This window comes from Malurus melanocephalus, unplaced genomic scaffold, assembly GCF_030028575.1.
Source record: "Malurus melanocephalus ecotype Western Australia unplaced genomic scaffold, MMel_1.1 scaffold_302, whole genome shotgun sequence".
NCBI lineage: Eukaryota > Metazoa > Chordata > Aves > Passeriformes > Maluridae > Malurus > Malurus melanocephalus.
The window spans coordinates 72,366-97,534 of NW_026623534.1; the positions used below are offsets into that span (position 1 = coordinate 72,366).

General features: G+C 41.3%; 1 protein-coding gene and 1 long non-coding RNA gene across 2 annotated transcripts in view; one reads left to right on the forward strand and one right to left on the reverse strand.

The window, feature by feature from the left end:
- Nucleotides 1-1,281: 1,281 nt before the first annotated feature.
- LOC130579943 (uncharacterized) lies at nt 1,282-9,656 on the reverse strand. The gene is made up of 3 exons (XR_008966065.1): nt 9,315-9,656; nt 2,375-2,498; nt 1,282-1,515 (listed from the first exon to the last, which is right to left on the reverse strand). It is a non-coding gene; the product is annotated as an uncharacterized LOC130579943 (long non-coding RNA).
- A 161-nt stretch (nt 9,657-9,817) lies between these two features.
- LOC130579942 (cytochrome P450 7B1) overlaps nt 9,818-25,169 on the forward strand; it is a 123,618-nt gene continuing 108,266 nt past the window's right edge. Inside the window, exon 1 of the mRNA XM_057377150.1 lies at nt 9,818-9,987. Within this exon, the coding sequence (XP_057233133.1) occupies nt 9,890-9,987 (98 nt within the window). The 5' untranslated portion in view covers nt 9,818-9,889. The remainder of the gene's footprint in view (nt 9,988-25,169) is intronic.

The following is a 25,169-nucleotide window of genomic DNA, read 5'->3' on the forward strand; positions in this document are numbered from 1 at the left end:
AAAATTATCACGGTATCATTATGCTTTCAGCCAGCATATGTCATGTAATATTAAATTTGGTCTGAGGCAATGGAGAAATCTGTAAGTGATTGTAAAAAAGAAAACAATAGGAAAGACTTGTTTTTCAAATAAATGGGACCTTTTCCAAAAAAAGGAAAGAAACATAATAATTTATATTCTGAATATATACAAGTTTGAAATTTATGAGGGCCTCTTAAATACATACATATCCATTAAGTGCTTGTGAATGTAATACAAGGGGATAATGGATGCTGGGATGGCACATCTTTGAAGCTGATGCAACTGGTTACCGACCTTCACAAGTTCTTCTCCTACAAATGCTGGAGCAGTGATGCTTTTATCTGGAGTAATGGGAGAGGAAGGAAGTCACAGCCCAAAACACAGCTCACCCAGAAACGGAAACTAAGGAAAGTGGGCAGGAAGAAACCATTAGGTACTGGGTCTTTCTGGAAGCAGAGGCCAGCTATGATCCTTGGAAGTGTTCAAGGCCAGGCTGGATGGAGCTCTGAGCAGCCTGGTTCAGTAAAAGGTGTCCCTGCTCATAACAAGAGGGTTAGACTTAGGTGACCTTTGAGGTCACTTCCAACCCAAGTCATTCTATGATTCTATGATCTGCAAAAGAAAACATTCAGAAGGACAAGCAGAGAGCAAAAGCAGGGAACAGTGGGCCTGGCAGAAGAAAAAAGGTAATGGCTAAAGGATGGTTTGGAAATGCAAACAATGGAAACATCCAATTTTAGTCTGAGCTGGAAATCAGGCCTTTGCTTTCTGTGGAGAAACAGGTTTGCATTAAGGAAATGTCTTAACCAATTTTCCTTCCTGCAAGGAAAAAAAAGACACAATATTGCAGGTGTTTTTCAAAGCAAACAATTATTTTACTTTTTAAAATACTTATTTTCTGGTTTGGGAATTTTTTATTTATTCCAAGTTGCTTACATTTATAGCAGTCATTTATTTGATTGGTGTTTGTGAGCTCCATTTTAGCCTGGTTTTATACATTCATGTGGGATATGACTAGAAACCTATGCTGCTTTGGTTAAAACACTGATATCTGCATCTGACAATACATTATTTTGCCTACCCCAGTGTTTGCAGAATATAACTCGAAGTATGAAACCATTATTTTAATTAAAATGTGGGCAAATCCACGAAGTGGCAGYGASTGAAGGAAAGCCTGGGGGGTGAGAKTGAGCYATACAGSGTGGTTCCTTARTWCAGGAACCCATGRAGCAGCCCTGAGACTTGTYAGGATGWGGAAGYCCTCAGTAGCCAACCAAGCAAGAGGGAGGTGGTGCTAGGAGCARCCGTGGGAGATTTAAATGGCTCCAGGGCACCTGAGCAACCTCGAGTGGAGCACAGCAGTTGTTTGTCCGGCAGCTCATGCAGGAAGGGCTCCTCTCTAACCATTCAGGTGGAACCAAMAGAGGCAGCAAATGGACTCCATAGCTGGCAAGGAAGAGGAAACACCACCTGCACTCTTCATCAAGACCTCCTCTGTCAATAGGAAAAKGAGATAGTTGTAACAGGAGACTCCCATCCAAGGGGTACGGAGGGTCCGAAATGCAGACCAGACCCAGCTCACAGGGAAGCCCTGCTGTCACCCAGGGCTCGGATAAGGGACATTACTGGAAAACAATCCAGTCCACTAAGGCTTTCTGATTACTGTCCACTACTGGTTGTTCAAACTGGCAGTGATGAAATAAAAAAGATAAGTTGGAGTGCAATCAAAAGAGACTTCAGTGACAAATTACACAAGGCCTCAGTTTCAACTTAGCCTGTAACAAACCTGGAAAGTAACTGTGGGTGTAGGCTGACTGCATAACTATTTCCTACTTCCCTTTTTAAAGGATCTGTGCTTGCTTCACTATTTAGGGAGAAATTGACATAAAGAGATCTTCACTTCTGAGATCACATTTTAGGCCTGCCTGAGCTTAGTCTCTATCCACTCACTGGAACATTTAATTTATGAAAAGCATCTATWTAGGATAGAGTCCAAAGTACAGACTCTGCCCCATACTCCGCCCGACTCCTCTAATCACAACACCTCCCATAGGTGTGCCCCATGCACAAAGAGTCTTACATTTAGCAATCCCCAGCAGTTTTACCTGTCCAGTTCAGGCTTTGACAGATTTGCAACGCAAGATCACAATCTGAGTGACATAATGACGGGCCATTAGCCTATGCCCCAGGCCTGCCGTGAGGCCTCTGGTGCAAGAACGTACATGCCCCATGAACAAGCTGAGCCTTGTTCATTAAAGATCAGAGRAATTATTCAGATTTGGTTTACTTTCACATGGACAATTACAAACTGGTGGATCAGGAGCTGATTCATGGGCAAATCAAAAGTCTTCACCTCAAGAATGGCAGGGTCAGTCAAAACGGTCCCAGATAGGCAGAAGAAAGGAGCTCCAGATTTTAATCTCCTGGTGAAGTATGAGATTCCAAAGTTTCTGTACTGGTTTCAAATCAAAACATTCCTAAGGAAAAGAAACAGTTAAGGTAATAAATATAGAGAATAATGGAGAAGAAAGAAGCAACATACAAGTCACCCTGAAGCACATCTGATTTGGTTTTTAAAAGTCAATCAGAAAAAGTGCTGAGGAATATCAAATACCTTTGACTTAACTGATTGCACATTAACCCTGAAACATTGACTGCTAAGCCAAGTTTTGGACTCTACAGGTAAGTTTCAAATTCACTGTGCTACAATGTCTTGCTTTTTGTTTTTCAGAGTTAGGCTTAATTCAAACTATTAATTACAATAAAATATAAACACAATTTTAAAATAATACCTTATTTATGTGACTGATCAGCAAGACCACTAATACCATGCACTATCAGAGGAAAAAACAATGCAATAAGTTAACAAAACCCAAAGAACACAGATTTAAAAGTGTGGTTTAAAAAGCTGTAGCACTAATACAATGATAAACTGTGGTCCAGAAAAGATAAATAAGAAGAAAAACTGGTTTTGCAGGAGTATAGTTAGCATCTTAGGACTCTTTSTCAATTCTAGTCTAATATAGCAGGACTTAGAAATCATGTGACTGAGTCACATTATTCAAGTCACATTTTATGTCTGTGTGAGTTTTCCTTCTTCAAACATTACTTCAAACATACATTTCTTCTCAATGTGAATGTTAAAACACAAGCRTGCATTTAGAACTGGTGCATTTCTCCACATTTTTACATAAAACRTGATTTTAGTTGATAATTACCCTCTGTTTAATTGCTAATTAACTCCTATGTACGCAATAACTTAGCCTTGCTCTTGAAACATTTTTTATTGCCCTTTGATCTCATCTGCAYTGCTCCACCTTGTTTGCTCTTGCTAAGACAGCTCAGAAGTTTTCGAGAGTAATACTGATTTTATTTCAGTTTAGGAGATCTATTCTCCAGTTTAAACATTTTCTTCTATTTTTAAAAAATGTATTGGCCATATGTATCTGCCCTGTTTTGCAATGGCTAGCATTTATGACACAAATGCTTACTCATTGTAGGGCAATATCCTAGTCACTGACTTCCTTTAGATTGTGATTGTGTATTTCTTGCATTTCCCTGTGTGGGGTTTCAGAAATGTCTGTGGGTGGAATCACACTTGTATTATCATCCTGATGACAAACTTGTCTGGATTTTACTGCCTCCTTTTTCACTGCTTCTATGTCTAACCATTTGGCTCATACAATATTCTTACATCACGGTCCATCAATAACACACTTTTTAATAGTTCTGGGATTTTTCATCTACAATCTTTAGTCACTTGTTCTTCTCACTTGGGTAACTGCGTACTCTTTAGACTTTCTCTTGAACTGCTTGCAAAACAGGATATTCATCTACTGCTGATTCATCCTTATGATGGACAGGATTGTGAGAGCTGCATCTTTAATGCTTTCTTTACATACATTCTTTAAAAGGACTCGGGTAAACCGGGAGTACGGGGACTCGGGTAAACGGGGAGTAAATCTTTTTTCTCTCCTCTCCTTCCCTCCCCTTCCCTCCCCTCTCCTATCTTCCGATTTGAGCTATAGCAATGTTTAGTCCTCCAGAGAAATGAAAAATGTCCAGATGTTGTTTATATACATACACCTGCTAGCTAATGAGTTAATACATGATATTTGTTTTTATAATAGTACAAACACTCTTTAGTTGCCCCAAATATTTTCTGCTAGCAAAGACTGCAGTATTCCCAAGGCAAATAAAACTGAATTATAGTAATGAAAAGTAAAAAGTACATTTTGAAGGTTACAAACTCAGATATTATAAAGTTAAAAAAAATCCCAGTATTGTAGGCCTGTTATCAAGGCAAGTACAATGTAGTTACATTAACTTTTCMCTATAAATTTGCCAAATTCTGATTATATAATCTTGTGCAGGGAATACAGCATTCTTCAAAATATTGCTATGTTACTTAGAGTGTACAACTGAGTACCTYACTATATTGCAAATATAAATTCTTTTTAGGGTACACCAGCATTAATATTTTCACAGATGCTCATCAGTAGGGAAGTTAAATGCTGGGGTTTTTTTATGCTAAGAGTGCTTTACATGTTCAAAGGGCAAATSCTGAATACACCACCGTTTCTTACAGCCAGATACTACGGACAGGCATTGCTTTTGATGCATTTAGCACTTTGGAAAATCAGACCTAAGCTCTCAAATTGACCTGCAGAAAATGAAGGTCTATCAGATAATTAGCCATGGTATGATGGTATAGAAATTATCCACAGAAATGGATGGAATATATGTAACAAGGAGAATCTGTAGTTAACTTAGCCAGGCCATCCACTGCTCTAGCTGGTTTTCAACTACAACTAAGAAGAAGTGTGAGTTTTCCATTCTCTTTGTCTACATAATCTAGGTTTATCTGTAAAGCTCATTCCTAAATTACTTCCTTGTAGGTACATGTACATATTAAAATTTTCTCATTAAAATTCACAATTCAAAGTGTGAAAATGCGGAAGTTCTTCCACATGGCATCTGTAACACAGCTCCCTTTTTAACTCCCAGAACAGGATGTCTCATTTTCCCATAGTCCACATCTTAGATTTCCAGTCTATTTTCTTGCAAAGGTAAAGACTCTACAGCTTCAGAATGAGTGGAATCAGTGGCTCATCTGGTGGCATGCTAGCTATTACTTCTTCTCCTTCAGTGAATGAGTTTTATGTCAGATTAGGAAGTAATCAGTTCTCACTGTAACCACAGGATAGCTGTAACAGAAGGGAAAAGATGGGTTTGCATGACTTGTGGCACAGATGGTAGTACAGAGAAACAGGACCATGTCTTTTKAGGCTCCGCAGTTGTAAAAAGTAAAATTGCAGCCAGGAAGACACAGCATTTTCTGCTAGTACCTTCTTATCTTGATCACCTTGCCCATCACTTTTATGTTTTCCCAGGGTCAATTTTTGACTCAAATCCCTTTCTTCTTTCCCAGTGAGACTCAGCATGCAAACTGTAGGAAGCATCTCACAGGTTTTTTTACCTAAGTCCTCTTGGCTTCTCCTCTCCCACACTGTCATTCCCACTCRTTTCCAGTTCCACCTCTGCTCTTGGATTTTACCTTTGAGTCATATTACAATTCCACATCTTAATCTCTACACTGAGGCAGCTGCCAGTTCTGTCACATTTCTTCTCAAATCTTTTCTATTCTTACTGTCACCTCCTTTCCTTTGGGTCCCAGATTGCATCTTTCCCATTCATCCTCAGTTTCCCCTCATCTGTTCCTAATCCTCCTTTTTTCCCCTTCCTGGCTCCCATTCATGGTCTCTTTCCCTATTCAGTTCTTGTCCCTGTCCCTATTGACCTCTCAGCTTATTTTTTTTTTTTTTTTTTTTTTTTTTTTTTTTTTTTTTTAAGAATGAGTCCATATGTTGGTGTATGTAGCAAGTATGTGTTTGGCATGGCATTCCACATGACAGGGGGAAGTAGGACCAAGACATTTGAATTGCAGGGATGGATGAGTGGGACTTCTCAGCGTGGGGTCTTATTCAGAGCTCAGGCTGATCAGCCGTGATTGACACGGGAGGCCATGGGAGAGAGCCTGCAGTGCTGTGTAACAAAAACATTAAATGCAGATTAGCGTGTTCTTGAAGSAGAGAAAACAAACCGAGAATTAAATTATTAGTCTTGAATCAAGGGRAATTTAAGAGGTCTGTAGCCTTTTCATCCTACACTTAAATCACTGAATTTCCCTTTGCCTGTATTCTAGCAGGAAGGGAGACAGAGAGCAGGGAACAAAAAGGCTTTTAGTTTCATTGCCCTGAATTCAGCCTGATCTCTATTAGCTCAGAGCTTCACTTCCAGAGAAAACAGCTGCTGAGCTAAGAGCTGGAAGCAGACCCAGTTCCAGTGGCATCTTCACGGAATGAAGCCCAAAAGGTCCAGCAGGTCATTAGAGTGTACAAAACCTCTTTTCTTGTGGGGTTTATAACCTAAATAAATTTGGACAGATTATCTTTGACACAGAGGTTAATTTGTTGACCCCATTTCAAAGTCTAATGCCCCTGCCAMTTCTCAAAATCACTAAATATGTTAYACGGGTATTTTTCTTTAGCATTGTTCACAAAAATACATTAGTTTTATTTTTTGTTGAAATACTTTGTGCACACTTAAACTGAAGGCAAAAATAAGCTTGCAGTATTGCTATCACAATGGTTATAGCAGAGCAAAGCTATAAGCTGTTGAAAACAACCTTTGAATGAGTAGTGCTGGGCAAGTGGAAAAGTAAGCCTTGTTCCCGCTGCTGCTTATAACACATATGTCACTGGTGTTTCAATGGTAGAGAATCTGCTCTTGTCTAAGCCTGGGAGTTTAAATCCTTGTGCACATGAAAGCCACCCAGTAGAACAGGCATTTGTCCATGTGCTGCATATAGCAAAATCACACTGTGATGTGTAAAATACTGTACAGATTGCAGTATATACTGTTCAAAGTTTATTTTGAGTCTTCTGCATTTTCATAAGACAAAAAAATATGATCTATATCATCTTACAACATTGGCAGTATGAAACATACACACAGTATGCATTTTGAACTGTAGCATATGTACAGAATGTTCACAATTTAAACAGGAGAAATGTAGCTGAGCATCCATCTATCTATCTATCTATCTATCTATCTATCTATCTATCTATCTATCTATCTATCTATCTATCTATCTATCTATCTATCTAGGCTTACTACCACAGTATTAGGAACCTCTCTGAAATCTTTGCAACTGAAAAACCCTCCAAGCTTACCTCATGAATTCTCCATCCCTCCCCCCAAATCAGTAAGTACTTGCCTTCACCTCTCTCCAGCCTACAGTTGTTTCTATCAGTTTTCTAATACATACAAACAACTCTTGAAATCTGCCAAGGAGCCACTACTACTGCAATTACATCCCATCAGTAAGGATAACAACTGGACACAGTTGTATCCAGCTGGAGAGTAACATTATTAATTTCCAAATATAACAGTATTTGCATTCTTCTTAGTTAYGACCATGCTGTAGTGAGAGCACTATAAAGATCTCATGATAGCTTGAAAATTAAAATCCCKCCAAATCTTAAAAGACTAATTTTTCAACATGAGAGCATTCACTATAAGACTAGGCTTACACCTTCTGAAAATTAAATTAATTTCCTCTTTCCTGCTAGAGCAACATTAAAGGGAACTGTTTAGCCTCACCCTTTCTCCAGTTAGCTGAGATGCCAATATCTATGGATACATCTATTACAATTTTAACTGGGTACGTTATGTGTWAATACCATCCAGTTGGATTTGCATTGATGTAATTCATACTATATATAAGACATTAAACTTAAACATGTTTCAGCTGCTAGCTCTTTGAAATTTCTTCWCTAGTTAAGAATTTAACCCATCCTCTTGGACTGTTTAAATGGTTGACCCAGAACAGTACTCAGCATTCTTAGGGGACTTAGGACCTTTCAGGGTTTGTTTCCTGTATTTCAAAATGCTTGTGGTATGGTTCAAAATGCTTTTTGGTGTGTGGGGTGGTTTTTTTTTTTTTTTTCCTTCTGCAATTTTAACTTCTAGCAAACATGGAAAGCGCTAACTGAAAAGATTGTCCTAACCCTCTTCATACCCTTTGGCAGAACTACAGCAATCTTGGTGGTTTGATGTTTTGATTATGGATGAGGGCTTACCCTAGCTGCCACAGCTATTTAATTGTATATGGACAGTAGTTTTTCACTAAACTGAACTGAAACACTAATTTTTCACAGTAGAGGTCACATGTAAAATGAGTAATATTTTACTGTGTAATGTCTTACAGTGCAAAGCTTCTAAGTTCTGAASTACTCCTTTTCCATTAATTTACAGGATTAGTAGGTAAGAAACCCCTTGGAATTCCCAAGCTGGGGATTTCAAATATAATTCCCTGCAAAAAGTTCTAAAGAACTACAAGTGAAGCATTAGTTTCTCTTGCGGTTTCCCTCTGTGCACAATAAGAGTGTCTGATTTTTGGATCTCAGGAGGGACAGACAGCTGATGGTTTTAAGCAATGTTGCTCAGATTTGGGTCACCTTTAATGTGAGACACACTAATTAGATTTTCCATGATGAATCCAACGTTTAAGTATTTCACTGCAACTAACAGGAGTGGCTGAGAAAGAAGACAAACAGCTCTGATGACTGCAAACCCTCAGATATGCCTCAGGCTCTTAAAAATKATGAAATATGCTAATGTCGGGAAGGTTTTTAGTTAAATGTCTTTTTTATCTGCCTAAGATACAGTTGGGACTTTATGACTCTGGGAAACTTACAACAGGACAAGTCAGAAGACAGGTGTTCGACAACTTGTTTCTAAGATGAAAGGAATGTATACACCACCCAAAATAATGTATGATACTGCACATGGCCAAAAATTAGCATGAACTTGTGTCTCTCCCCATTCAACCAAACCACAATCCCAAACCAAACCCTGAAGGATCTTACTCCATCTCTCAATGTGAATTCGCATTGAAGYGTATCTCACATCACAGCAACATTTGAGCGTACCTTGTACCAAACGGCAGTGGAGCTGTGCGATGCTGCTGCTGCTGCCCTGCTGTTTTGTTAGTCCCTGCCCTGCCACGCAGWACCGAACTCCCTGGACCTCTTTGCCGCTCCACCCCACCCCGCTTCCTCACGCTGGGGATCTCCCCATCCCCTCAGTTTCTGGTCTCMCACCTCCTCCTTGTACTTCTCCGTAACACACCAGAAGGGCTGGCACAGTGGGAGGACTGGACTCAGTTTCTTCTCATACAGCACAATGTCAAGAGACAACCCCCGCTATTTGTATCTCATGTATCATACCTCAGATTAAGTTTTATGAAGCTGTGGKATGTTGTCTTGTTTTGTAAGGGGACACATAGCGGGTAGACTCGGGTATCAAAACCGAGAGGTGCCAGAGCTGCTACCTGCTACTGGGACACGCCACCGCCACTCCGCCACCCGAGGCCACGTCTGCGGGGCATCGAGACCCTCGCGGGGTGCCGTGACGGCTGAAGGGGATTGAAGGGCGGGGGGCACTGAGAATCCCCCCATCCTTCTCGGGTCTCCGTGCTGGGACCTTCCCGCCGCACGGGAGCCTTTTCCCGGCAAGCCGAAGGCCGGGGCTTCCCCTCCGCCGCCGCCGGGTGGCCTCGGGGGCGGGCGGGCGCGACCCTCCCCGCGCCGGGCGCTCCCCGGGGAGGAGCCGGCCGGGTCGCACCGGGCCCGCTCGCCAAGTCCAGCTCCSAGCAGCCAAACCCAGCCCCCTGGGTTCGGGGTGGGCGGGGAGGGACGGCCGGCCGGGCGCCTCTCCTGCCGGGAGCGGGAGGACGGGCGAAACTTTCCTCCCCGGCGGCGGCGGCGAGGCACCAGCAGCCGCCGAGGCGAGCGCCGTCAGCATGGGCCCCGACACGCTGCCGCTCGGCACCTACGGCGGGGCGGCCGCCGCCGCCGCCCTGCTGCTGTGGGCCGTGTGCGTGCTCTGCAGGAGGAGAAGGTACCGGGGCGGGGGGCGGCCGCCGCATTCCTGCACGGCCGTGCCGGGGGCGCGGGGCTGCGGGCGGGCGCGGCGCCGCTGAGGCGCGCATTGGGCCGCGCTGCTCCCCGCCCGCCCCTCCGCGCTGGGCCGCCTATCAGCGCCCGYCGGGCCGGGGGCGGTGGCGCCCCGCGGGATGGCGGCCCCCGGGGATGGCGGCTCCCGCCGTGTCCCGGGCCGGAGCGGGGGCCGCGGGCGGCAGCTGCGTGCCCGGGGGCGAGGGAGAGCCGGGGAAGTGCGGCGGGGGCGATGGCGGCGGCTCCTCCTCCTCTCCTCGCCTGACCGCGGCCGGGGGCGGCCGCTGGCACGTGGGATTCTGGTGTCGCCTCCCGTGGGTGCGTGGAAACCCGTGCTCCAAAAGGAGCTGTGGAGCATCCGCGGGCAGTTTGGCATGTGTGAACATACGMGACGCTGTGGTTTGCTGAGAGCCTGAACGTGAGCTCTGCGCCCCTTTGTAACAGGAGAGACCCGGAGCGGCCCGGGGCAGCCGTCCCTGGAGCCCGAGGGGCGCGGGCCGTACCTGCAGCCGCCGCGGGGTTGCGACATCGGCCTCGCTGCCCTTCTGTATGTGCCGAGTAGCTCGGGTCATGGACATTCTAGTGACTTCTCTTACTGTCTSTCACGCTGTTGCCTCTAGTTTCTTTCAAAAGTACGAGCTGTAAGCTCAAGGTACACACGTGTTTTGGGACACTTCAAGAAGAACTTGCAAGTTTTTTTGAGGGGAAAAGAAGCGCTGTCTGGAGCTATGCTTTCTGAGTATCCGTTACTTTATATGCTGACATTCTCCCAAGTATTTTTCGTTTGATAAAATGAAATGCATGGCCACATGAAACCAGTACTTGATGCTCTTCAGCGTCTGTTGTGCAGCTGATGAATAAATGTGTGTAAAAGCTGATGGAGGAGGAGTGAAGAAGGGGAGGGATCAGTGTTCACTGGATTGTTTGTTTAATTTTAAGTCGCAAAATGAGTTCGTAGAAAATAATAGATTTAATTCTGAATAGTAAACCGTTACATTTCCTAATAATTGTAAGTTATTTTTGGAAGATGTAGAGAAGCAAATGCAAAAAGTAAGTTGTACTTGCTAGGTTCTAAAAAAAGTTAGAAAGTCAGTCTGGCAAATTTTAGACTGCTATCCCTACCTTTGGGAGCATATATAGAATGAATTGAAAAATACTTAAGATTCGTGTTTTGATGTTAGAAAGCATCTGTGAACAGGGATGGATTATTTCCATGGTGTCTGGTTTGAAGCATTATTATATATGGGTTGACTTATATATGGTTTGACTTCACTTATTCATCAAGTGAAAGACATCCACTCCAATGTTTGAGTGGGRTCATCCCTTAACACAAACTACTTGACAGAATAGTCTGCAGTGCAGCTTCTTGCTTCAGCTCAGTTTATGAAATTGAGAGCTACTGCTCAAMAGGTCTCCCCTCCTCATCATCATCTGTGTTGCTTATCTGCTCACCKCTGTGAGCTTGTTCTGGGAGTTWAACAGRTGAAAACTCTTAGTCTTTTTGTTAGGTTTAGTTTACTGCCAGTCTAGCTCCCTAAAGAACATCAGCACAGAAAACAAAAGAGAAGGAAGGCAAATGGAATTGAGTATCAGGCAAATGGGAGGGGGTGTCTTTCTAAGGCTAGAAGATGTTACACTAACTCAGACATATTATGAAATTGTGACTGTCATTAGTTTAAATTCTAGTACAATTGTAAAAGACTGAATTTCTGAAAATGGAAACAGGCAGATTGCTTGCTTGTAAAGTTTTCAGCCAGATGTGAATGGTAGGGAAAAAGGATCAAAGAACCCATTCTGAATTATTTTTATATCCCTTCTGGCTGTAGAGCTTTTTAAATGCACTCTTTAGAGTCTAAAGCAAAATTGTTCAGATGTTTGTGTCACAGCAGAATGATGTTGTACAGGAGACCTCACAAGAAGGCATACTGTCTTGCCCCAAAAACCAAACTGCTGCTTGATTAATTAACTACTTGAAAGCCTGTGCTGTTTCTCAAAGAAGTGTACAAAGCACTAGTGAGCAAACAACTGCAAATAACAAATGGTGAAACCTATCAACCTCCGTGTGGTACACCCTCAGCATAAGGTGCTGGTGTTGAGGTACTATCCTGCTCCAGTAAAATGTACAATTCTTTCTTTTAGCATAAAGAAAGAAAAGAAATTATGTGTGGTCTGAAATGGTGCCTAGCAGCAGCCTGATGGTGGTCAACAGCCATTTCTGATCTGTGGGAAGGAAAGCCCTTCTAGGGGTGCAGTGGATAAAAAATGGGGTTAGATTTTAGTTCACACTTCTCAGATTTGGTGCAAGTGTGTGATCTCCCCTTGCTTGTCTGACTCTTGCCAGTTTATCCATTCCCATGTGTCCTCCACTTSTCAGATTTCTTCCTTCCCTTTATTCTGTTTGAATCTAAAAAACCCTGCAGCAGGTGGGCTTTTAACCTTCCTGGGGAATCCACTGTAAACATTTGTAAACTTGTTGACATAGGGTGTGTTGGTAAATTGCTGCATAAATAAAAGCCAAAGTCAAGACTATTCCTGGTCATGGATCATACCCTTTTGGACAGAAACGTGGGCCATGTGGAGCTTGCCTATGCTAGAAAACATGTTGCTACTTCAGCTATGCATGCGTTTTTATATAAGTTAATATGTTGCCTTAATGCTGATATGCTTGTTGCAGTGTGCAAACTCTGTATGAGGAGATTTTTGTGTTTAAGGCSCCAAGACAAACTTGCAGAATAATCAAATTTGGCATCTTAACCACAGCCCTGCATGGATTCTGTCAGGATCACTAAGTAGGCAAGTGTGTGTATGTATGAGTGAAGAGCTTAAGTAAGTAAATAAACACCACTGACTTGCGCTTCAGAGTTCCGTGTGTTTGTTTTGCTGGATGATGCCTCTGTCCTGCTTGGCTGAGGCAAAACACAACCACCTTTGCGGCATTACAAGATTTGAGCGTGAGTTCAGCACCAGTTTTCCTAGAGATAGGATAGAATGGAAGAGGAATTTCCTTTTGTATAAATGCTTATCTTTTGAGTGCTTGTGGCAGTAATAACACAAAGGAAACTAATTGGAGTCTTTGCCAGGTTTTGTATCACAGATGGTGAAGAAACAGAAGTAGAACAAAAGTTTCTGTAATCACAGAAAAAAACTAATTTGAGTTAAAGTCAATGTCAAATGAGTCTCAGTGCCTTCTGCATGCTAAGAGCGATCTCCCTCTTACTGGTTAATGAAGGAAAGCCTATCTAGGTTGTTTGCTGGGGAATGTATTTTCTCCAGAGAGCACTTCATTTTTGACGCTGCACAAAAGTATTTCTGCTATAGCAAAACCTGATGATTTCCTAGCCTGGAGACTGTACAGGTTATTCTCCTTTGCCTCAACCCCAACTTTATGAGGCTTTTTTTTTTTTTTTTTTTTTTTTTTTTTTTTTTTTTTTTTTTTTTTTTTTTTTTTTTTTTCTTTTTTTGGGGTTTTCAAACTGTTTTTTTCATTAACTGTACACAGTCTCATGGTGTGGGAGGTGAGATATCAGGTGAAACCAATTTCCATTTGTCTTCCAGCAGTGATGCTGGCCAAGTCAGGSAAGGGCCCTTGAGATCCCCGGGGGTTGTCTCCAGCTAACTTCTGTAGGTGCAATAGTATTCCACTTTTTCTTGCTCAAATTGATGCATATTTTTAGCTGCTAGTATTCACTGCATGTCCATGGCTGAAAAYGGTCACAGATTATAAGCAATAATTCATAGATAAGACTGTGGTTCTCTGACTCCTTTCTTGAAGAGCCGATGCTGCAAATTACTATGAAGAGAAAGAGGCTCAGGCTGACCACAGATTAAAATAGTTGTTTTAGGGGAAGGGGACAGTGGAGAGAAGTGGAGCAGAGACTGTTGTGACCCTGTTTATCTGTTGAAATTGAATCCTTCCATTATCTGCTTGGAAAGTTAACACACATCTGATGTGAGCTGCATCAGTGACAAGGTTTGTAAAAATGATTCCCTCTGCAATTCTATTGCTTTAAAATGAAAGAAGATAGATTTACATTACATAATGGAAGGAAATTCTCTATGGTGAGGGTGGGGAGACACTGGARGAGGTTTTCCAGAGGAGTTGTACCTGCCCCATCCCTGGAAGTGTTCAAGGCCTGGTTGGATGGGGCTTTGAGCCACCTGRTCTAGAGGAARGTGGCCCAGCCCATGGCAGGAGGGATGGAACWAGGTGATCCTTCAGGTCCTTTCTAATCCAAACCATTCCATGATTCTGTGGGTTTGTAGGGTTGGTATTTTAATAGTTAGGAATGGCCTTCACAGTCAGGATTGCTTGTGAGGAATGGTAGGATACGTGGCACATGTTTAGGGTTTTACTTTACAGCAGTATAGGAATTTCTGTGCTGCATTAGATGGGACATGTACCTTCTAATATTACTGCTTCTGACTAGTTTCCAATGCATCAGAAAGTGGTATTAAAAAATCCCAAAACAGTATCATTGTAGATTGAAGTCAACATAAGAAGAATTGCTTGAAACGTTTCTCAGAAGKGATTTTGCTGTGACCTGAGTTATGGATTTAAAGCCTTGTTGAAGCAAAATGCCTGTCATTTTCCCCTTTTATTCTATATTTTAAAATGTCTCTAATTATACAATTACATTAATTTAAGATATTTTTCCCAAAAATTGCTCTCTTGAACCCAGACAGATATTGTTGAAAAGAATATAGATTTTGTCTTTGCCTTCAAGAACATCTTATCCTTCTCTGTGACAAGCTGTGAGCTTGCTAACAGCTCTCTTACCAAGCGAATTGTAGTTCACAAGATGTCATCAGCCTGTCTTTTTTACCACTTCTGCTAATTTAGGCAATATGTTAAGGTAGTTTTCAGTTGGAGGGAACATCAGGAAGGACAGATAGAAGGATACCAGAAAAATCTGGCCTCTTCCTTCTTACGTTGTCTTTCTACAGAGGCCTTTTTCTCCATCCTTTTGATTGGAGCCCTAGGAAGTGCATGTGTTTTCATGACCTYCTTTTGTTTACTGTCATTGTCCGCTCTTACTCCACTCTGAAAAGAGACTGAAGACTGAAACTGTTTAAGGCAGAAAAGTAACAGTTCTGTTTCTTAAGTAGCCTTAGAAAACCTTTTTTTTTCTCACCATCACACTTGGGTTTTCTGTCAACTGTTCACTGCTGTGCCAAGATGTGGTGGAAGCTTATTTCTTTGCTTGCTTCTACTGGTCAGAGCTTAAGTGAAGGTAGAATAAAATGAAGTAAGCAAAACCATAACCTTCTCAATGTGCACAAGTCTCCATTCACAGGCTTTTGKTTTTTCTTATGGCTCTAATAGACCTGTAGAGCCATTACTTCACGGGTCTTGCACAGTAGCATGTCTCAACACAGGTTTTTCTTATTTTTTTTTCAGTGCTGCTTCTCATCCTTCTGATATGTAGCCTGGGTGTCAGGTACATTTTGAGTTCCACTTCCTACCAGAGTTTTGAAGATGACACTGAAGATGAGACCTCTTTTATAAGATAATGAACTTTCCCAATAATCTATGATTTACAGTATTCTTTGCTTAAGGTACACTGCCACCTAGCAACAGTTTCCCTTCGCTCCCAGTTTTCCTGACCTACTTTGTTGGGGGTTTTTCRGTTTTATAGTTTATACCTGGTCTGGTCTTGATCAGCATCCAGAACCCATCAGTAGATGCCATCCTGGTRAATGTATGTGTGTGAGAGGTGGAGATATTTTTAGTGACTGCAAGAACTGCTAACTTCAGGTTTCTCACTAAAATACAATAGYTTTTACTTTCCCAGTGTTTTTTCCTTCCCGTGTTTTTGTGGAAAGGGCCTATAATTTTTTTACCCCTTGGAATTATTGATTTTGCTTTCTTCTGTTCTTAATTCTTTGGAGCAAATAAAATTAAAGGGTGAGAATTAAAGGAAATTGCTTTCAGCTCTTTTTATTATTCCAATGCAATGTGAAGAATGGARTGTCCATGTAGATGATTGTACACAAGTGCACAGAGCTTACACAAAATTCTGAACAATTAACCCTTCTTCTCCTCCTCCAAGCTGATAGTCCCAAAGGTATGAAGGAGGTCAACTCCAGTGAATACATAGTGCTTCAAAAATTATATTCATGCTTACCACTATATTTAGAGGAGGAAAGCATGCTGGTTGTCAAATCTTAGCTGAAATGTTGCAAATGAAGGCTGGTCAAGGAAGACAAAAAGGGACAAATCCTAATCCTGGTGTCCCCTGACATGGGCTACGAACTACTTTTCCTTTAAGCAAGATGGTGAAATTTGCCCTGTGTTGTGTTTTAATAATTGGTGATRTAACTAGAGAACTGCATCATCAATGACTGCAGGACTTCCTGGAGTCTCAACTCACAAAGCTTATGGGATCTTAGCTCCTGCAGTGAGGAGTGACTCCACTGGGATTCAGGGATTTGGATAAGTCTCAAACTGGCAGTCTTGCTGGTGGACTCTCCCTCAGTTCCCCTACTGTAAACTGGATGTCAGGGTGGTCTCCTGAGTTATGAATAACGCAGATGAAAGCTTCACTGGGCACTCAGAGACTTGTCAGAGATGCTGAAAAAAAATTCTTGCATGGCATAACTGCTCAACATGTGCTGAGGAACTGTTGCCTGTCCATCTCTTCCTCCTGTATGCTGAAATACAAATTCTAGGTATTGTATTTTTGCAATATTCASCTAAGCTGTTGGATTTTGCCAGCCATTTTAGTGTTTTGCTCAGCTATGAGAATTATGATCCCCTATAAAATTGTTTGGTTTTGTTCTTTTCTTTTCTTTTTTTTTTCAGTCAAGTGTTTTGATTAAGAAGTTGGGCAGGGCTTGTTTTGGTAAAGTAATACAAATGTTCTTAGCACTCCATCTAGTCACTTATTTAACTTAGTGCATCGTATTGCCAGAGAGTGGGAAAAATACAGAACCTRAAAGAAACAGCATAAGTGCAATGTTAATACACTGTATGAAGTTAAGGAAAATCTCACAGTTAAGTTGGCAGTCTTCTTCTCTTTTATCCAAATTTTATAGATCTCCTTGGTAGTGGAGCCAGGCTTGGAACACATTTTCCTGACTTCTAGTTTTGTGCTTTAACTTGCTGCCTTTTCTTTCCAAGACACTTACCATATATGTATGACATTATAGCTGTCTGGTAAACTAACTTTTTCAACCATGAAGCAGATTTTGAATTCTGATTTAAAACTTCAGTTGTGTTCTTTTTCTTTCCCCACCGTTTACTGATCCTTATACAAGAAGCATGTAGGATTTTAGGCTAATATCCATTTGCATGCCGTCTGGGAGAATTTTGGCTGACTGAGAGTCCCATAAAACAAAAGTTTCCTCTTTACAAACCACATGGAGCTTGGCTGTAGATATTCAGTCCCTTTCTCCACAAACTGTTTTTAATGGTGCCAGATTCTTCTGTTTCTTCTCCTTGTTTGGCACATGTCAGGAAAAAAAAATCTTGGCTCTTGTATAGAACATATCTTGTTTCCTCTTAACTGCTCGTACTTTCTATTCGTAATTCAAATCAGCACAAAAATGCTATGGTTGTGCTTCTCRTGATTTAATCTTGTAGTTTCCTAAGCAATTTTCCAATGTTCTCAAAAAGATAATGCTCTCTCATACTGTAGGCCTAGTGATGGGAGGTTCTAGCTGAATGCAATGGATGCCTTCCTGTTAATTTTGGAGAATATGCATGGAGTCCTGGCACAGTGGCCTGTTCAAGGCCTGTGGAAGCATGTGAAGAAAGAACAGAGGAGCAAAATGAAGCTAAAATGGTCACCCAGCTGCCCATTTGTGACACTGCAGTGAAAATCTGGACTGCAGCACTGCACTCTAGACCCCTGTCCACAGCGGGTGGTTGAAGTGACTCCTTCCTGGCCCATGGCATCCCAAGGTTCTGTCAGAGAGCCTGTGCATGTTTGTCAAAAGCTACTCATTTTCCTCACTGACAGCCTTACTCTGCACCCTTTGAGCTCTTATTTGTATGAGTCAGTCTGCTTTGGATGGCTAAGGCAGAGTGCAGCGCTGCTAACGGTAGTTGTTTATCTGATTTGTTGTGACTCCCCCAAAAAATCAGCAAACTGCTCAGTGGCCTGCTCTTTCCTTACCCCATTGTCTTGCTTCTCATAAGATTGTTGCCCATATTTCTTCTGAGTGCTTATTACATATTCTTATGTAACTTGCCTTGTCTAAAATGAATGAACAAAGTTACAAATTTTTGAATGTTATGTTGGGAAAATGGTCATAGAAAATAGTCATATTTCATTATGTTTAAAAACTATATAGTATTTAGAAARTAATTACTATCTTATTTCAGCATGGTGTGAGAACGCAAATGTTTTGCAATTATTAGCTCTGGCAGCTCTGTTTATTTTTTAAAAAAAACAAAAACAAAAGAAACCCTTATATTCCTTAACAAGAGAAATTATTGCTGTTAAAACACAGTGAACAGAACTGATGCAGAAGTCAGTTTTTTTAGTCTTTTTGTACTCTCTTTCCCTTGTGTGCATGCCAGCAAAAGGGTGTGTCTGCCCCTTTGTCACAGTGTAATACTTTAGTCTCTGAGGGCTTCAGGGGGATGGTCTCCAGCTTTTTAATAGGGCCCAAGGGAAAACCAAAAAATATTTTTAGAAACTCACATTTAATCAAGTTAACAAAAGCAGTATGCTTACAATAGGACAGTTGCTAGTATTTTCACAGAGAGAATTTGARTGACTTCCATTGCTGCTCCACTCACCTGATGCTGTAGTAGTGTTTGGTCATCACATCCCTATCTGGAAAGTACCGCTCCATGTTTTCCTCTTCAGTGTTGGCATGGTTTTTCAGGTTTTTCACTTGTAACCRGTGCTTCTGGTGTGAGATAGATCATAGCCATGCTAATTCTCCCCAGCTGGTTTTTCAGCATGAGAMGCTTTGGTCATTGCATTTGGAAAGCTTCTCTGAAAGTAGCTCAAAGAGTGTATTGATGACAAGGCATAATTTTTTCCTTCAGTTGTTCAGTAACTGATTTGCAATGTTTACTTAGCTCAGATTTATACTTCATTAAGACTGAAACACGTTCATGGAAAATTTACTTTTGTTTCAGTAGGTACCAGCATTTGTAAAATGTTTCCAGTGCATGAAGTGTTGCTTCCATATCCCTCCCAAAAACTTCTGTTATTCTGTTGGAGCAGATTTTTTATGTTTTTAAAAGATTTCAAGATGACTAGGTTAGTTTCAGCATAACTGTTTTGCTTAAATAGCAAATTTCCTAGACCTACAGCTGAGGGTGAGGCGTGTTGCCAGAGCCCGCGCTGCAATGTTCATCTGCGATTCCTGTTTAAAAAGTAGCAGCTGTGTAGCTGTACRAGAAGTGAAAATGTCTCTCAGTTCAGGAGTCATCCAAGAACCARTTGTAAAACATGATGAACCCAGTGAACTGATATTTGGGAGGAAAAACAAAAATGCTGTGAGAGCTGGCTTGTATGTGATGCTCTTTTTAACCTTAAGTACGTGCCTGGAAGATTCTGATTCAACAGCAGTGGTGCTTAGATGTGTGTATCTGATGATGAAGTGGAGCCCACAACGCATGACTACACAAAGGATGTTTAGGCCTGTCAGTGACAGTTGCCATCACAGCCTCCGTCACTGATGGAGATTCATTTCTAGGCCCTGGAASAAGGGCAAGAAGCTGGGGTCAGAGCCTGGGCTCCTTCTGACGACCAAATGAAAGGAACTTGAATTTTGTGTCCTAGCAGCTTGCACRTAATATCCTTTAAAGCCAGGTTAAATTATGTGTCACCGTTAAGGCACAACGCAGAATTGTTCACAGCAGGACTGGAGAGGTTCCCCCTGTATGTCAGCGTTCAGTGGCTTGGGAAACAGCTGCTTGCGCAGTGTCTGGTTTTGAGGTTGAACAGCTCAATTTCTGGCGTTGCTGCTTTAAGATACAAAAATGATAATCAAGCTTCAAAGAAATCTTGCATATGTGAATGAGTCAGAATTATTTTTTCATCTATAAGCTGTTTAGTTTCTTGCATCTTGTGTAGTGAAAACACTGCTAGATCTTACTTGGTATTACCATGTTACGAGTGAAGGGATTTTTTTCATAACCTTTGGACTTCCTCAGATAGAACCACATCAGCTATAATAAATTTAGAGCCTTAAAAACCTGTTGTTATGAAGATTTTAAAATAAAACTGTGCGGGCTGTGTCTGTTCAGTGGTAAGAAGCTAAAATAAGACAATGCTGGTATCTGTTGGGCTCAAARGAAAGTTCAGGTTTCCTGCCTTTGCGATCTCCTTTCCAGAAGGAAACCTTTGGGTTTCTCTCTCTGAAGCACAAGTCCAATAAAGCACAGTTATTGCGACCCATCGAGTCTTACCTCTCACATAGTCTGGTCCTTTGCAATGTCTCCTGCAGTAGCTATATTAAAGTGTGTTTGARCACAGCTGTGCATGGAAAGATGTCCTGCCTTTGGTTTATTTTTTACTTTGAGGGATGTTCTTACCATTCTGTTTTCGCTTTTAGAGAAGGGGATGAGTTTAGTCTCGTTAGTGGATGTATATAGCCTTTTAGACATTGCAAATATTTAATTTAAAAGTTATGAAAGACATCCTAAGATGTTATCCTAAGATGTTATCCAGTACAAACGAACAAATCATCTCCTGCTCAAAGTATTACATACTGCTGTTTCAAATAAATACCTGCTTAAGGGCATGGGCAAGCTCATCTGACGTGTCCGTCCTTGTGGATCAATGGCAATTAGGTGTGGACTGAAACAACTTGCTTTTTGTACTTTCTCCCCCATTMCCAAGAATGTTTGAGTGGACCAATTTATGTGCGCTGCCTGCTGCTGCTCTGTAGTCTCTGCATCGCATGCTTGCTTCATTGTTTTGGGAAAAAGATCAGCCAATATTTTAGCAAAGACTATGGAAGCCAGATAAGTCAGATGGGATCAGATGAACCAATGCTTCATTTTTTGYTTAGATGAAGAAAATCTTGTTTGTTTTGTTTTGCACGCTATTTCAGCATATCTTGTTATTAATAATATCTCTGAGTCTATTGTTTAGAAATCAAGCATATGCCTCCAAACTGTGTTGCAACAGTTCCAGATCCATTGTTCTCAAATGCACTGTATACAGTAGAAATGTGAGCTGTTTAAACTTTAGTGATATAGTTGGTTTTGTAAAAATGAAAGCTCCGTTTTCCTGTAATTGTTTTTAGAACAAATATAATGTGCTGATTTGGAACATCAGATAGTTTCTCTTATTAGGCCATGTGGMAACCACTTCCATATCTGCATACAGTTGCAACTTTGTAGGTAATTGGTGGTGYTGGAAATGTCCTACAGAGATATGGTTTTGATCCCTTGTTCATTGTATTGAAGAGTGCACACCTCAGTAAATGACTGCAGCATTGGAGATGACTGGATGGTGGAAATCCTCATGTGTGCTGTGATGGTGGTGGCTTCTCAAGTGAGGCTGCTCTAGGATTCCCACATGTGCAGGACATTTTCACCCCCATAGCTTTTGTCAGTGGTCAGGATCCAAGGCTCTGGGTGACAAAATCCCAMCTGTTACCACATGTGACCATTTGTACCTCTGGTATTCTATTTAATCCCAGGTGCATCGATCAGTTACAGCTGCATTTTCAGCCCTGCTGTATCAGATCCTTCTTTTTTCTTTTTGCAGCAAGTATCAACTCCTTAAAGGCAGCAAGGTGCTGGAAAGTCTGTCCTGCTCATGGCAGTCAGTTTGTCAAGATTGTGGAAGGGATAGATTACTTAATTGCATGCTGAAGTATGAATTTTACTGCAARCCAGTATGGAATAACATAGAATCATAGAACCATAGGRTGTTTTGGGCTGGMATGGSCYTTAAAGATCATCTGTTYGAGTTCCCCTGCCATAGGCAGGGACACCTTTCACTAGCCCAGGTTGCTCAAAGCCCCAGCCAACCTGGCTTTGACCACTTCCAGGGATGGTCATCTTGCACATCCTTGGGCAGTCTGTTTCAGTGGACATCTCCTTCATTTTCCAGGGCTGAGTTGGTCAAAGCAGTCTCAATAAATAAGAGTTTACATGCTAAATTTCTCAAAACTGCTCTGTGTAGGGAAAGCAACCAGTACAGCTGGATTGCATCACACAGGTAAGGTGGTCCTTAGGCTCTTTTGCAATCTTTTCATAAACAGTACAACCTGAATGCAGAATTTGGCTGGTGCATGGCACTAGATTTATGTCACTAAAGGATAAAGTCTGTATTTATMACTCCTCACTTTTTAATCAGGCTTCATGTTTTGTATCACCTGTTTTTTCTGCTAGATATTAGATATTTTTTCAGCTATATATTAGCTATAGATATCTGCTAGGTATTGTTTTGTTTGATTTCTCAGTTCACTTTTTTACTATTCACAAAATTCACTGCACTCTATAGTAATTGTAGTAATTGTCTTCATGAATTCTCATTGCTATGCTCAATGGGTAAGCTAGGCTAATGAGACCCTTTTTTTTTCATTTGAGTGAGTTTTGCTAATTGCTTTTATCACACTGGAACCTGTACGGTGATTTTCTGTGGACAAAATGACAACAAAAAAATGAAGCACTTTTGTTGGTAAGTCACCTGGCAATTCCTCATGGATCCTCAACATAGCTGTCAGCAAACATGAGTGACTCCTTAACGCCCAGTGCCTCTAATTGCCTTTTATTTCCCCTCTGTTTTCCTTGTGTGGGATTTCTCAATTGATGGGATGAAACTTGAAAGCAGGTTGTGATGGACTGCATCTCCAGTCAGCAATAGAAAGAATAAAAGAATGAAATTAGGATGGTCAACATGCATCAGGAAGAGAAATTTCATCCARTCCCCTGCCCTGTCCTGTGGTTGTGGCTGATGTCTTGCCATCTCAGTTCATGTATTGTTACTTCCCTGACAGCTCAGCTCATGCCAGGATCCTGTCTTTTCTGCAGACCTAAGGGTAAGGGCTTCACAACTTAYCCCTTCCAGAAGCTCAGTGCTTTCCCAATTATCCATTTGTATTCTTTTTCTTCCCYATGTCTTGTTTACTATACTGATCATCAAACTAAGCACTCACCTACCCCAGAATCATATAATTATTTTCAGCATAAAGTGTTGTGAACTTCCTAAGAATGAATGAAATCCAAGCYTCAAAAATGAGATGGCAGCTATTAGTTGAATATACCTAAGAGGAGACAGCCTCTGTGAGTCCTGGGTAGACCTGTGCTCTGGCTTTTGGAGAAAATTTACATTGAGCTGAATGGAGTTATCTGTGTTGCCAATAATCAAAAGAGAAAAACCCTTGCAACAGTGTTAGAATAGTAAAGTGAAAAGCAGACCTTTATTTGGAAGCTTCCAGATGTCCTGGTGGTGATGGGCACACCCAACATCTGATTTCTATGACTTTATAAGGTTAGTTAATTAATTAGTATATTTAACAGGTATATTCAGTAGGAGATTCAGTTGYCCCGGTAACCATCCCTGGGTCAACCCTTTGGAGCTGGTCCAAGGGCTTCTTTGGTCCACTTCTTGTTATGACTCCTGAGATTCTGCTTGGAAAACAAAATGTTCTTCTTGTAGGTGCTCTTCCTGACAGTAAGACTAAACAGTATTTTCAGGAATGTATTACGAAGTTATCTTATTGTTCTAAAATCTAGAGGAAAAGGGTAGGAAAAGTACTGGAGCTGATGCCATGCATTAGCAATCTACAAATCTACAAATATAGGAAAAATACGTAAAAAGCTTAGGCATCAACTGAACAATAACTTTGATGTTTACAAATTTCACTACGTTTATGCTAAATCAAGATATATTTGGAATTTTTTTTTTGTCTAGCTTGAAGTTTTCCCCTTGAGCTATTCTGTAGTCCCTTCTTATCTTTGATTTTGTCGAGTGTAGCTTGAAAGCTTTTTGCYTTTCCTGCCACACCTGCCTTCTGCAGGACTCCTTGATTCACCCAGGGAAGGGATTAGAGCCATCACTATTCTCTTCATTTATATAATTCTGTCATTGCCTTGACATCAGCGTAATCTTCTTGACTGGCTGATCAAACTGATTTTCAACAGTTTTAGACAGAGTAAAAAATTAGTGCATTTAAGTCTTCCTTGATTTTTCTGGCAGTTTCTCTGYCACTCAGTCTAGCAGTTTCTTTCTTTATCTCAAGTCCCTTTTGTTTTTTTCTGTGSTTATCTTCTTTCCCATAAAACATCCACTACAGCTGGAATTTTCTAACCTTTAGACCTTTAATTCTCGTAATCTCATGACAAAGCAGTTAACAAGTGATAACAAACCCTTATCARACTTTGTATTATTGTAATTTTTTGGCCTTACTTTAGACATTTGAGATTTTCCAYGTATTTCAGTAAGCCCAGGATTTTATTTTAGATATTTGCTCTCAGCACAGACCTTTGAGGGTAGCTGCATCTTTATCATACAGCCAAATGAAATCTCTTCTGTAAGTGGTGTGTGTAGATTTAGCATTTTTGTGGTTCATAGCACATCGGTAACAACTGRAATACTATTGCAGCAAGAAAATCTGTTCAAAATCACAGCAAATCCTGCTGCTGTGGGCTTCTGAAAAGGGAGTAATTCTCTGGTTTGCAGTCCTGTTTCTACCATGAAACAGCTTTGGATTTTGTTACAGAGGGAGGGGTTGCTTTTTCACTTTGCAGGATGAAAACACACAGTAGTTRAGGGTGCATTTGGGAGAACTGCAGACTCTCGATCCCTCAGTGACATTTTGAAGACCAGCAAAGTTTTGCCAAGCCTGCTGCATGAGATGGGTTTGTGATTTGTCCCTCCCTGCCATGGCTGTGCCTGCAGATGCCCTCTGGCAGTGGCAGCAGAGCCTGGGCATTCAGGGGGTGCCGTGGCAGCTCTTTCTGGTTGAGGAGCCACCTTAGTGTGTCTGTTTGAGACATGTTTGCTCAGATGGAATTTACTGRTGATTAGGGCAGACCAGGCCATACAGGAAGGAGTGGAAACCTCGATGCCAAAGAAATGCAGCCTGATCATGCACGAGTTCTTTACATTTGCTTGGCTTCACTGTCTCAGCATCCTTTCATGGTGCCTTACTTCACCATGTAAAGGATAACACTTGCAAGTTTAGTTGGGGTTCATAGAAGTT